The sequence below is a fragment of the Aspergillus alliaceus genome, assembly GCF_009176365.1.
Source record: "Aspergillus alliaceus strain CBS 536.65 unplaced genomic scaffold BDW43scaffold_71, whole genome shotgun sequence".
Classification (NCBI taxonomy): Eukaryota; Fungi; Ascomycota; class Eurotiomycetes; order Eurotiales; family Aspergillaceae; genus Aspergillus; species Aspergillus alliaceus.
The window spans coordinates 2,158-14,925 of NW_022474754.1; the positions used below are offsets into that span (position 1 = coordinate 2,158).

The 12,768-nt window shown below is 40.4% G+C and overlaps 3 protein-coding genes across 3 annotated transcripts; 1 reads left to right on the forward strand and 2 right to left on the reverse strand.

Moving 5' to 3' along the window:
- Positions 1 to 397: 397 nt before the first annotated feature.
- On the reverse strand, positions 398 to 785 carry BDW43DRAFT_292398 (uncharacterized protein). The gene has a single exon (XM_032043715.1). The coding sequence runs from the start codon at positions 633 to 635 to the stop codon at positions 447 to 449; it is 189 nt and encodes a 62-aa protein (XP_031894871.1). The 5' UTR covers positions 636 to 785; the 3' UTR covers positions 398 to 446.
- Positions 786 to 3,671: 2,886 nt separating this feature from the next.
- Positions 3,672 to 4,163, forward strand: BDW43DRAFT_316241 (uncharacterized protein; the record flags this gene model as incomplete). The annotated part of the gene is made up of 1 exon (XM_032048237.1): positions 3,672 to 4,163. One exon carries the CDS (start codon positions 3,672 to 3,674, stop codon positions 4,161 to 4,163), a length of 492 nt encoding a protein of 163 aa, XP_031894872.1.
- Positions 4,164 to 6,700: 2,537 nt separating this feature from the next.
- Positions 6,701 to 7,896, reverse strand: BDW43DRAFT_323321 (DUF3129 domain-containing protein). The gene is made up of 6 exons (XM_032049718.1): positions 7,765 to 7,896; positions 7,491 to 7,700; positions 7,376 to 7,438; positions 7,275 to 7,322; positions 7,044 to 7,216; positions 6,701 to 6,995 (listed from the first exon to the last, which is right to left on the reverse strand). The coding sequence occupies exons 1-6, from the start codon at positions 7,877 to 7,879 to the stop codon at positions 6,717 to 6,719; spliced, it is 888 nt and encodes a 295-aa protein (XP_031894873.1). The 5' UTR covers positions 7,880 to 7,896; the 3' UTR covers positions 6,701 to 6,716.
- Between the last annotated feature and the right edge of the window lie 4,872 nt (positions 7,897 to 12,768).

The following is a 12,768-nucleotide window of genomic DNA, read 5'->3' on the forward strand; positions in this document are numbered from 1 at the left end:
TATAATTATTAATAGAATAATAGATATAATAGTACTATACCTGATAGCTCAGGAGATCTCAAAACTATAAGATATAGATAATATAATAAGCAGAATAGGATACTATAATTAGAATAATCTAAATATATAGTATAATACAGAAAATAAGACACTTACTATAGATATAGAAGAGATTAATAATTAAGAAAAGAAATAAGAAACAGTATATAAGAAATTACTGTATAGTAGATAATATTTAATATAAGTAGTGCCTAGGCAACAGAATCAGTAAATAGTATAATATAACTATAATATAATATTACTGCCCGATATTAAGTAAGTAAATGGAACCGAGCGTTCTATACTATAGGACATACAGCAGGAATCAGAATTGGATCCTGTATAATATAACTAATATTCCTATACTTCCTGAAATGGAAAATATGAGGCTATCTCCAAGCGTGAAATCATATACTGCTCAGAATCACTGAACGCCTACACCACGCGCCTGTAACCAACTCTGTATAAGCCAGGATTCTATACTCGCATAAATAAGCACCTACAAAGCCCTGAGGCCAGGGCTTTCTAAGAGAGGGGAGTAATGTTAGGCGCACCTTATAGTACCTGCAGGTGATATAGTAGCATGTGCAGGTCATATACTACCCGCTGCAGTAAAATCTTTACCGCACCCCAATGGCTTCAGAAACCAGTGATCAACCTCTGTGTATGGTAGTAGATCGTTCAATAGAAACCCAGTCCTCTGCTCCTGCCACCTGCGGCGCCGTAGCACGCTATTCCCCTACTACCTGCGGCTCTCTGAGCTGCAACTAACATATTTATTAAAAAAAATATTTGTTGGAGATCTAGGGTATTGATAACCTAGATATCCTTAGGCATGTGATCAGGGGAATTGATCAAGAGATAAGATAGATAATAGATAGATAGATATCGGGTAAAACCCATAGAATGAATTGACTAGATAGACATGACTATATAGAATAATAGAATGAGATTGACTAAACTGGACAATCTGATCAATCTGAATCAATCCGGTATTCAGAATAGATGGAAATGTAGGCCTATTTATGTTGAATAGGTGTAGACCTTAGGCCTGCAACATGTGATAAAAATAGCATCTCAAGAATGAGATAGAAATGTATAGAAATGCAATATAGAATGATCGAGATTGCATGATATATCATCACATGATGTTGGATCACATGATCTTCCCGTTCAACAATTACTAACTATATTATTCTAGTATAAGTAATAATCCTATATAATAATCTTACTATACTAACTGCTTTTAGGTACTAATAGACTGGCTGAACATGCTAGATATATTACTATTTAATCTGAGAACATATAATTAATATTTGAAATACTTAAGAATAATTCTTTTCTCACTGGATTTTATACTTCTAAGATCTCTATTTTTACCTGAAAGCCATTAAAATTAACTATATAAGCTAGTGAACATATCTATAAAAGACTTCAGAATACTGAAGAGTAGATATATAATATTGCTACTGGTAGATATAAAAATATACTTTAACTGAAATTATTTATCTATTAAAAGATAAAAATAATAAAATATATTAAATAATATAATTAATATCTATCTAGAGCAGTTAATATATTAATCTCTATATATTCTTAAGAGTATCCAGAAGTTAATATATCTGATTAAAGTATATTCTCTAAATCTAATACTACTGATAATAATTCTGATTATAACCCTAATATTATTAAGATTAACTTAGTTTCCAGTAATAAAACTAATTCAGATTCTAATAAAACTATTAATAATATTAATAATAAGAATATCTAATATTACCTGTAGTTATTACTTTTATACTTTAAATACTGTTAATAATATCTATAATAAGAATATTTAATATTACCTGAGACTATTACTTTTATACTTTATATATTTCAAAATTTAAATATAAATAAATATAAGTTTATTATTTAGTTTAAGGAATAGTTATATTTAGTAGAGGTATCTTTGCTTAATAGAATTAAAGTTATTCTGGAATTATAAGCTAAATCTATAGTCTGTAATAATCTTTTATAACAGTATATATAGTATTTTATTAATTGGGAATTATAGGAATTTCCTATCCCATCCCATCCCATCCCGTTTTCTCTCTTGGCATCCCGTTTCCCATCCCATCCCAAACGTAGGGCTAGAATGGGATTCCCATCCGGATGAACCTTGAAAACGGGATTCCCATCCTTGTCTTGGCATTATTTTGGGATTTTGGGATGGGGCGGGATTCCCATTTCCCATCCCAAAATCCCAAAATCCCATCCCATCCCGAAATCCCTGGGATTATCCCGTCCCAACGGTCAGCCTATCTTCATGTCAGCAAATACTGCTATCTATAAGGTAGTAGTAATAACTAATCCTGTTATAGTTATACAGTTCTTTTATTATATATATAATACTATTCTAGATAGCCTTCTTGCTATAAATACAGGTTAAATTAGGATCCTTAGAGATCTCTCCAATTATTTTGCTGTTATAGAGACCAATAGTCAAGGTATATTGTATATGTATATATTAGTATAGATTAAGGATAATTATGGTTTCACTACTTGACAGACTTTGCGAGCAATACTACCGTTCGGCTACAAAAAGGTGCCATGACGTCTGATTGTACCTTCAGGTAGATTATAAGTGCTCAGTCCAACACTACTATATATAATTAGCTCCTAAAGGATGAGCTATTTGCTGCTTGCATGATTTATTATCTGGAGTTAATTATTATACAAGGTATAGATAAGAGTATTCCGCAGGACTCTGAAGTGAATATTTCTATAATACTGTCTTCCGGCAAGGAGCGTAAATCTGATGGCTGTAAGGGACTCGGCTGAATCAATAGTTGATTAGGTAGTCTATCACTAAGAGACTAAGCTAAAGAGAGGAAAAGAAAAGAAAACATGAAGCTATTGTGCTTTGCTGCCCTTATAGACAAAGGGGTCACGTGTCTACTACTCATTCACTGATTGCCCAATCCTATATCCGTGACAATGGCGACTTTTAACTTAGATTATCCTATGACAGCAACTCTATCACATATAAAAAGCAAATCCATTCATGGAATCATCTCTTGACCTGCTTTAAATATCAGTAAATAGGATCCAGTAAAAATACTTGCCGCTTCGGCATGCCACAAGATTTGGTTTCTACTTTTAAGATAGATAAATTCGGATTGATTCACCTCGCTCGAAACCATACCTGGATAAACCCATGGAATCCAGCTATAGCTAGCTGCATCTGATCGAACCAAGATACCTCTTGGATCCCAACTGTCTCTAAATTATTGTCTCTGATCAACTATATTACTAATTATGCAACCAAAGATAATATGTCTCCCTGGCAAATGGTGGCAAAAGCAGCTTTGTTAAAGCACTCCATTAATAAAGCAAAAGTAGCCGATCTCCCAACAGTAACTGACCTACGTCTACAAGAAAAAGGTATAGATAACTTTGCTTTACACTGCCTCAACTCCCTCTCTCATGACCGTGAGATCAGCGGAGTCTAAGTCACAAGTACTCTACTCCAACTACCGACCTACTACACAATTAATTATAACTTCATCCGGATCAATCTCTGGTGGCTGAGATAATATGTGTGCGCGGCCATTCAATCAGTCAACCTCAATGCTGATATCTCCACAAACGGGATGGCAGAGAAACCCTACACTTTTGAAGTTAGCGATTCGGCCCCTGTGAGTGTTTTTGACAACTATAAATGGCGTAGCCTGCATTTGGCTCCCCTCTCCTTGTTTGAATACTGCATGCTCATACAGACCAAAAGCATGCGTGACGCAACAGCAGATGACGTGGACTTTGATCCGAATCACCCTCAGTGTGCAACATATGTGCAGCGCTTGGCCTGCACTCCATCCCAGGTGGCTACAGTCACCTTTCATGGGCAGCTCACTGAGTACCAAGCTGCCGAGGATGCTGTTCCAGGAGGCCACCCGAAAACAGAGTCAATTATGAATGACATAAGTGAGATACTGCTGGGCTTATTTATTCCCTGGGAGAAACTCTTTGCCCTCTTCCTGCGATATGCTACAAAACGGGATGCGTGTGCTCGCGTGTGGAAGGTTATAGAGCCAACGCTGCTGCAGCATAACCGAGCCTTTGCCAGGAATATCGAGCTACTATAAAAATCCAAGGAAGACTGCCAAGCGGATGTAAAGTTATGGAATCAAATCCGCTTTAAACATTACATCTTAAATATACAAATGATCTACCTGAATATCCAAGGACCGATTTGAATGGATAATTGTTAGGCACACCTCACAGCGCCTGCGGGTAATATATAGCATGTGCGGGCCACGTGCTACCCGCTGCGGTAAAATCCTGACCGCACCCCAATAGCTTCAGAAACTAGTGATCAACCTCTGTGTATGGTAGTAGATCATTCAATGGAAACCTAGTCCCTTGCTCCTACTACCTGCGGCGCTGTAGCACGCTATTCCCCTACTACCTGCGGCTCTCTGAGCTGCAATTAACAGTTTTGATCACTCATTTGGGTTCTCTTACCCCTGAATAGCCCGCTATGGCACCGCAGACGCGCAGGGGAGTAGCTGCTGCGAGAGATGCTGGATTAAATATCCAGAGCTCCGGGCAACCGCACGATTTGACAACCTCTGAATCGACCCCCGTGATGATAGCCGCAGCTACAATATTGCTACCTCACGGAAATATAACTATACAGGCGGAATCGGGAAGCACCTCTCTATTAATACTAAGCACCCTGAGTCCTGCCCTAGAGAAAGAAGTGCGGCTCATGGAGCAAGATTATTAACGGATCCAACTAGAGTTACAGAAGCAGGAACTTAACTGCTGGATTAAGTAGAAAAGCAAAAGCTACAGGAAGTAACTGAATACACAGAGATAGAACTATCGCACCCTAAACCTAAATTAAATAAAGCAGGCGTGTAGCGGGCTGAAGCCAGTTAGTATACTCAGGCCGTTGGCCCTTGTTTCCATATTCATCACATATGTATTTCTGCCCCTTCTTCCTGTCATACCTTATTGTCTTACCGTGATTCTCCTCCTCTTTTCTTTCTTCTTCAGCGTTTTCTTCTTGTTTGATAGCTATGATAGTTTATCGAACGTTGCGGGTCTTATCCCTTACAGAAAGAAGAGTAAGTATAAGAAAAATAGCTTTAAAATAAGGAAAAAGAAGAGCAGGTATGAGAGAAACAACTTTAAAATAAGAAAAAAAAACCTAGAGCTCTTAGAAAGATAAGCAAGGTTATAAAATATAAATTATAAATTATAGAAAGCAGTTAGTAAATAGTTAAGCCGTAGTAAATAAATGGTTTATAAATGCTTAAAACTTGTAGCTTAAGGTAGTGGGTATAGAATATGTCATGTATCTACATGATTACGCTAATCAGATTCCTGCAGCCCACCAGCAGCGGCCTTGCCCTTTGCCTTTCTCGATCGTCATTCCGTTTCAATATCGATTCAATAAAGACTGGTGCTCGTCAAGGTGCCAGCATCCTTGGGTTAGTTATTTCCAGAGCTTGTGGGCGAACAAGCCACATCGTCCACATGGTTTCCGCAAGGGAGAAACGATGGCTAGCCCTGAGACGGGTGCTGCGTATCCATGCCTGCCACTACCCCGTGAACCGGATCGTGTTCACATGACGTGCTGAAGTGGGTGACGATGATCTTCGCACGTTGCTTTAATTGCAGATGGGTTGGCAGCTTGTGAGACTTTGCCTCAAACAGCGGTGTTGATACTGTCTTGTAGGTAAAGAGAGTTGGACTCGGCGGCCCGCTTTACTACTTGATATACGTATTTCTTCTATCGCGTCTCCTTGTCGAAGACGACACCTAGGAGTTTTGCAGTGTCTGCTGGTTTAACAGGCTACCTTACACCCTGTTCCTTTTTTGAACTTGTCAGATAAATCAGTTCTATTTTCTCCGCAGCCAACGAGAGAGCCCATTCTAGAGCTTAGGCCTCGATCCAGGGGATATCCTCTTCTTGGATTTTTTGTAAGATTCCCCTCCGCAGGCGGGCCCGCTTGCCACCGGAAACAACCGTTAATAAAAAGAAGGCATTCCTCTGTGGGTCTACTGTTTGCTCCACCAGTTCAGGAATTCAAACAGGGTTCGTGAGAGTGGAGAGCCTTATACGAGCCTACGTTCTCTAGTAAAAGGAAAAATGTTCAACTGCATTTATCAAATATGCAACAGCTTTATGTTCATTCCATAAATATTATCTTATTTTCATCTCAGGATGCACTACGGGGCCTCCAGATATACTACATGGCTCTATCGTTGACTATTTGTGGAGCTTGAATTCTCTAATAGAGAGCTCTTTAGGTCCTATTCTAAATAATCTTGCAATTAGGAAAGGTACTCATGGACAAAATATTTTGCTTTTTTAATTTACGGATTGTTGGAAACAACTCACTCATCTTAATCATCCACAAGTGACAGTTTATCAATATATAGATATATTCGAAACTTGGCCTCAGTGATAAGATACAATATAAGTGGATAGTTGCTTTGATGAATACAAAAACAGTCTATAACATGTGACTTTTACTCGTAGAAAAAATAATGTATCAATCGCTCGATAGCCAACTAAGCGGCATGGGAGAGAAAATATTGTAGTAATTAACGAATGAAGGACATGTTACTAAACCACATATGGAAAAGGTGAGGCCATGTGGAAGTTTACGCCCTTCCACACCTAATTAGTTAGTGAAAGCAGCGGAGCCACCAAACGGTCCCGAAATGGCGTTGTTGCGAACCCGGACAATGCAGACATTCCGAGTGGCGCCAACGGTTCCCCTGCATTTCATGCCAGAAGGCACCTTAACTTGGACATCATAGTCCATGGTGCTTGAAGTAGAGAAGCCAGCAACTCCAGGAACATTCTTGATAACCTCGGCACTTTTAAAGGCCCTTGGGTCGGTTCCACCACTCGTGGCGTCAATGTCGGCGAATAAAGGACCGGCACCGTCTTGATTCACCTGGACATAGTTAATAAGAGAGACTTGATAAGGAATTGGCAGATATACCTGGTGATAGGTCATGGTGATGATGCTGTTCTCATTGGGAGTAGGAAGGCCCTTAGAGGAACCATGTCCAGCGTATTGTTGATTCCCATTCTCCTTGGAATCACTAGAGGTCATTGCTCCAGACCCCATTCCAGGAACAAGACCAGCGACATCATCGACTGCGGATTGTGCATCTGGATATCTAAGTCAGCTTCCTATTTCTTTTATTATAGGCCACCGGCAATATCTCACTCTTAATGGCGCCTCCGAATGGCGTTGCGTCGGCAAGGTCCTGAGCACCTGGAAGAGAGTCAGTCCAATAATGCCATGTACAGAGGGAGTAAAGCATGAACCATTGAGAATGGCACCACCAGCATTGGTGATAATACTAGCTGCATCATTGATCATCTGGCGACCTGCCAAAACATTAGAATTTATGAGGCAAAATAGTGTAACAAGAGATTATACGTTGATCAGTGAAGGCAGCACGTTTACTGTTGCTGTTACCAGCTCCCATGAATGAGTTGATAACAGTAGCAGGATTCACAGGGCCGCCTGTATTAGTCCGGCCGAGTGGGGAGGCCTTATTGCCATCCATCTCCTGGTCCCGGATAATCGCGGTGTCCCCTTGCGCGCCGCAGGCGGCGGATGGACAGCCGCGCGGCATTCCGTCCATGACTAAAACCGTTAGGCGATTAAAACTCCATCAGGGTAGGTATATGTCAATAATGTGAATACCTACCAGTAAGACCAGGCATAACCACCCCGTTATCACCCTTGATACGGGTAATCAGGCCATGAGCAACCGCTTGGCTAAGCAGGAACCCGGTTACAGTTAAGACATTGGCAATATACATATTAGAAACAGGGTATATAGTGAATTTGCAATGAAAGAGAGAAAATAAAGTAAAAAAGTTAGGGAATGATGATTAGTTGATTAGAATATTGGAAGGATTGACCTCTACTGAGATACAAGAGGTTGGCACACTGCTTAAATATTCTGTGATGACATGTTAAGCCCCATGTTTGGATACATGTGGTCTCTTATAATTTGCTATTTATGGGCAAAACCTCAAGTTTGGTGAAACACATGTTTGGGTTCTTAGTGGGCCAGGGGCGCCAACAAATAAAATGCGATTGACCATGCGAAAAATATGAAAATGGCCGTGTGATATCCAAATGTTCCATGAAGCTTTGCCAGAAAAATCGGCTTAGCCAACATTGTTGGAGGCCGGGACCCAAATATAAGATGATTAGGCAAATCTGAAAGTTGAGTTCGCTATGGTAAGCAGCCTTGAGTCTGAGCTGTGCTATGATCTCATATAGGTCTCGCAATATGTCCTATCTAGATCTTAAGTTCCTAGGAACAACTTTGGCAGTTGGTTTGAGGCCTAGCATTGCCGATCTCCACCACTATAAGCCAATGATATTGTACGTAGGCGAACCGGGCTCAAATGTTCAGAGTACTGGAGTCATCGCAAAATATTTCGCTTTTTCGTCTATCCTTCTATTGCCCCAAACCTGGATAGTCGGTATATTGTCTCCTGAAGCGATTGTAAGATATACGGCTAAAAATATATAACCCCCTAAATAGAAATCTTTGATACCTCAAGGATCCTTTTACTAGACTTTGACTCTGGGTTGGTCTAGACGCCTGCACTCCATATGTTTCACAATCGATACAAAAGGGAAAGGGTAACCTGGCACAAGAGCCAATTATAGGCTAGAAAATCTCCCTAATATATTTCATGTCAAGAAGTTTGTTGCCTGTAAGACAGTAGGATTAAACGCCTAGCATGCAGCCCCAGTCTACCCTTCTCAGAACCACCTGATTTGGAAGCTCAACAGGTCAGTAAAGATGAACCTACCAGTCCTATCAATAGTTCCAACCGGCCCTCTTGACGGAAAGTCCAGAAGTAAGTTTCTCTTGGGCTATACAGAAATTTAGTTTATTATAGGCTTTGCCATCTTGCGGAGTTTATTTATCTTTGGAGCTGTCTCAGAGCCCCCAAGAGCCTCAAAATTGTGTCTTTTAATACTCCACTTTTCTTCTATATAAATAGTGATCCTGATTTGTAGCTATAGCTGAAGCTAGTATACTTTAACCATAGATTATTTAGTACTACTTCCTAAAATATACTTTCTTTCTTTTTTTTTTTAATCTTTTTAATAGCTTGTCTTAATCAAGAATTAAAAATTGTTCTTGGACAGCGTTCTCTTTTTGGATATATTTCTAGGAATAAAGTGAAAAGAGAAGATCATTAATTCTTACTTTAAATATACTTTAATAAATACTCTATACGCCTCTAAGATACTAAGGATTGTGGCTAACAGCACTTAAATAATAAATAAATGCCACAGCTTCCCCACTGACTGAAAGAGAAGACATATTGCATATACTAGCAAGTTATAATTAAGATATTTATAAAGATATATAATAATACTGTATCTTATATTGAGCTTATTAAATTTAATATAGAATTCTGTATAGATGCTGGATGCCGTCGAGAGTCAATAATAATCCTACAGCCAATGATGGTATACAGCCCCGAGTTAGTACATATGTGTAGGTTAATTAAAAATACAGGAATTAGTCTCTGCTAATTTAGACAGACTGCAAATTAACAAAAACAAGGAAATGTTCCTGTTATGATCTACTTCAATTGTTAGTCCACTAATGGCCTCAGGATAAAGCTTAAAAAGTCTTCATCCATTCAATATCCTAGTATATTCTATGCTACATTTCCTTCGGCGAAGGCAGTCGAGGTGCAGAGCTGCGATGTGAGGAAGTTGAATAGTTACTTGCACTTTAGTGAGTAAATTTCTCTTCACTGTCCTTTGCTAAAGTAGAATTTTATTGCATTCTACGAGGGTGTTTTTGTCCATGTTAAAGGACAACGGAATTCAAGGAATGGTTTATGGTATCAGTCATTGTTGCAGCAGTCTACAGGATGAAATACATATATAAACATCTATATTGACGTGGATATTTGTCAGATATTCGGTCAGTCCCGAATAAGAGATAGGATACGATTCATAAAAGGTCTTAAGATGACAAAGTCTAGAGCCTTTTTGGGCTCTTCTTGAAGATATTGATTGTACTGATGATACAGTATCTATGATTCTTGACTTGCTCATGTTGATTGTGCATATAGGGCCTCGCTTTTACCCCTCTTTAATCACATGATCCTGGTCACGTTTAGTGTCATTTTATCTGACAATAGCAACCTTGTGGTTTCAACCATCTCAAGGGGAATAAAAAGACCCCTAACACCATATATTAGACCTATACTGCCTAATCGGATCTCTTGCTCCCTCCCTCTAATGGAGGTGGACGTCCCTCCCGCGGAGGGTGCTCCCCCGGGGACTCCACCCGTACCTGAAAACTCTGACCCCCCCCAAGGGCCTACTACTCCCATCCCCCTCCCCCGCATTTCCCTAAAGCGGAGAGCTCTATTCTTCTCTCAGAAGTCACCTACGGTATTTCCTGTCCTTGTGCCTGACGGGGCTTTCTCCCCGTCTATTTGCCAACAGGTCAATACAGTTGTGAATGACTAACTCCTTCTCTTCAGTGACTGGAAACAGGCGCTATCTTCTCTTGTGGAGACACTTGATTTAACTGTTTCCTCTCTGCAAGGCCGCCCAAAGGAACTCATCCGGGGTCTGGCAGCTAGATTCATTACAATAGCCAAGCAGGACTCCCCCTAGCAAGGACTATCTAAGCCTATAGTAACGCTAGTTCTGCCAACTAGGTAGCCTGTACCAGCGAAGTAAATAAAGCAAGTCTCTCTAGCCAGGCAGGCTATACAGGCGCTATCCTGGGCCTTACTAGCAGCACCTAATACTAGTCAGGTAAACTGGCAGACTGTTATCCACAAATACCCTATACAGACTAAATATCAACCGGTACAATAAAAGCCACAACAGCCAAGGAAAGCAGATTCCTATATCTTTCTCTGGCTACTAATCTTCTCTAGCCTATGTACTATTAGCCCACATGGCATTTATATCACCCTCTCAGAGCGAATCCCAGGCAGGATAGAGTAGATACAGGCTGTACCTACAGGCTTTGCTATCTCTACTACAGAAGAGGGCAGGGCCTTCTTACTCTCTGCACAGGCTAACAAGCTTGCCGGAGACGGATTTTTCGAAGCTGCAACAGAATACTACCAAGTTATTATCTCCTGGATTCCACGGCAACTCTGGTCCCTGAATGGTTGGGCAGACACTATAATCAATGACATTAGTATAGAGGCAGAGCGAGCCTCCGGTATCAAGCCACTCATAACCAAATTTTCCAAATATTCTGTAGAAGAGGGCTCTATTACTGCAGTTATAGCCTTTCTGAAAAAGTTATACTATACTCTATAACTTTTTGGCTCCTCCGGCCTGTCTAGGCTAATCTATCCTAAGTAAAAGACTCTTCAGTGCTTCCGTTGTCACCGCTTCTATAATTCCCGGGCCTGCCACTCTAGCGAGTGTTGTGTCTCCTGTGGATTCTCCAAGCAAGACCATGTCTGCCGTATCCAATGCATTAATTACTCCGGACCCTATACAGTAGACTATCAGAAGTGCCCTGCTAGGCTACATACACAAAAGAGCATCATTATCTACCTCTCTAAAGATACTCTAGCTGCTGTTCGTAAAGCCGGCCGGCTTGCCTTCTAACAGCAACGAGACAAACAAGCTTCCGCTGATCAATCCACCAGCCCATATACTTCAGGCTAACCACTAGCCTGACCACTGAACCAGTCACCAAGTTAACTATCAAGCCAGCTCCTGCAAGCGCTCGCTAACCAAGTCCTTTCCCAGCCAGAACTATGAAAATAGTCCAGGCTAATATAGGAAGAGATAGTGCTGCCTATGATCTACTGCTATTATTCAAGGTAGATATCATCCTTGTTCAGGAATCCTGGACAGATATAATAAAGCACTGGACAAAAACATATTCTTGCTACTAACTCTTTAGTCCTGTTACACGCTGGGAGACCAGATCTAGAGCCCTAATATATGTATGCCAGGACCTCCCAGCATACTCGCTTTCTCAGCCTGTTTTACCAGACATTATAGCTGTCTGCACAGCAGGGCTAACTATCATTAATTTCTATTGCCCCCTACATGACCCAGTTACCCCCGCGGGGGCTGGATTAACACTATTAACTCTATATATATTACTCCAATACTCTCCTCCGCAGAATACTATCCTAGCAGGGGATTTTAACACTCACCATTCTCTCTAGCAGCCTGATACTGAGCCATAATCTATTACAGCTGGTATAACAGGTCTAATAGAGTAGCTTAAGACCCATAAGCTAATACTTTGCCTTAAGCCAGAAACTCCTATCTATAGATATAATACTCTAGATCTGGTTTTCTTAAATCTGGCTGTAAGAGCTATAGTCAAAGACTATCTCAGTATCTTAAGTAACTATATAACTATCTTAGTAACAGTAAACTGGAAGGAGCCCCCATCCCGCCTAAAGCTAGGCTCTATAAACTGGGAGAAGGCCAGGGCTATACTGACCCTACCACTCCTAAACCTCTCTATTAATATACTGGCAGAGAAGCTCATTAGTAGAGCACAGCTAGCAATCTATGGCATATCTGAATATAACACCCACAGGCTTCCATGAATCCCTTGGTGGACCCCAGAACTCACAATTCTGCTATAACAAACACGGCAGTAACACTCTCTAGACTATATACTTCTTTAGAAAGCAATCTCCCGCGTGAAAGCTAACTATTA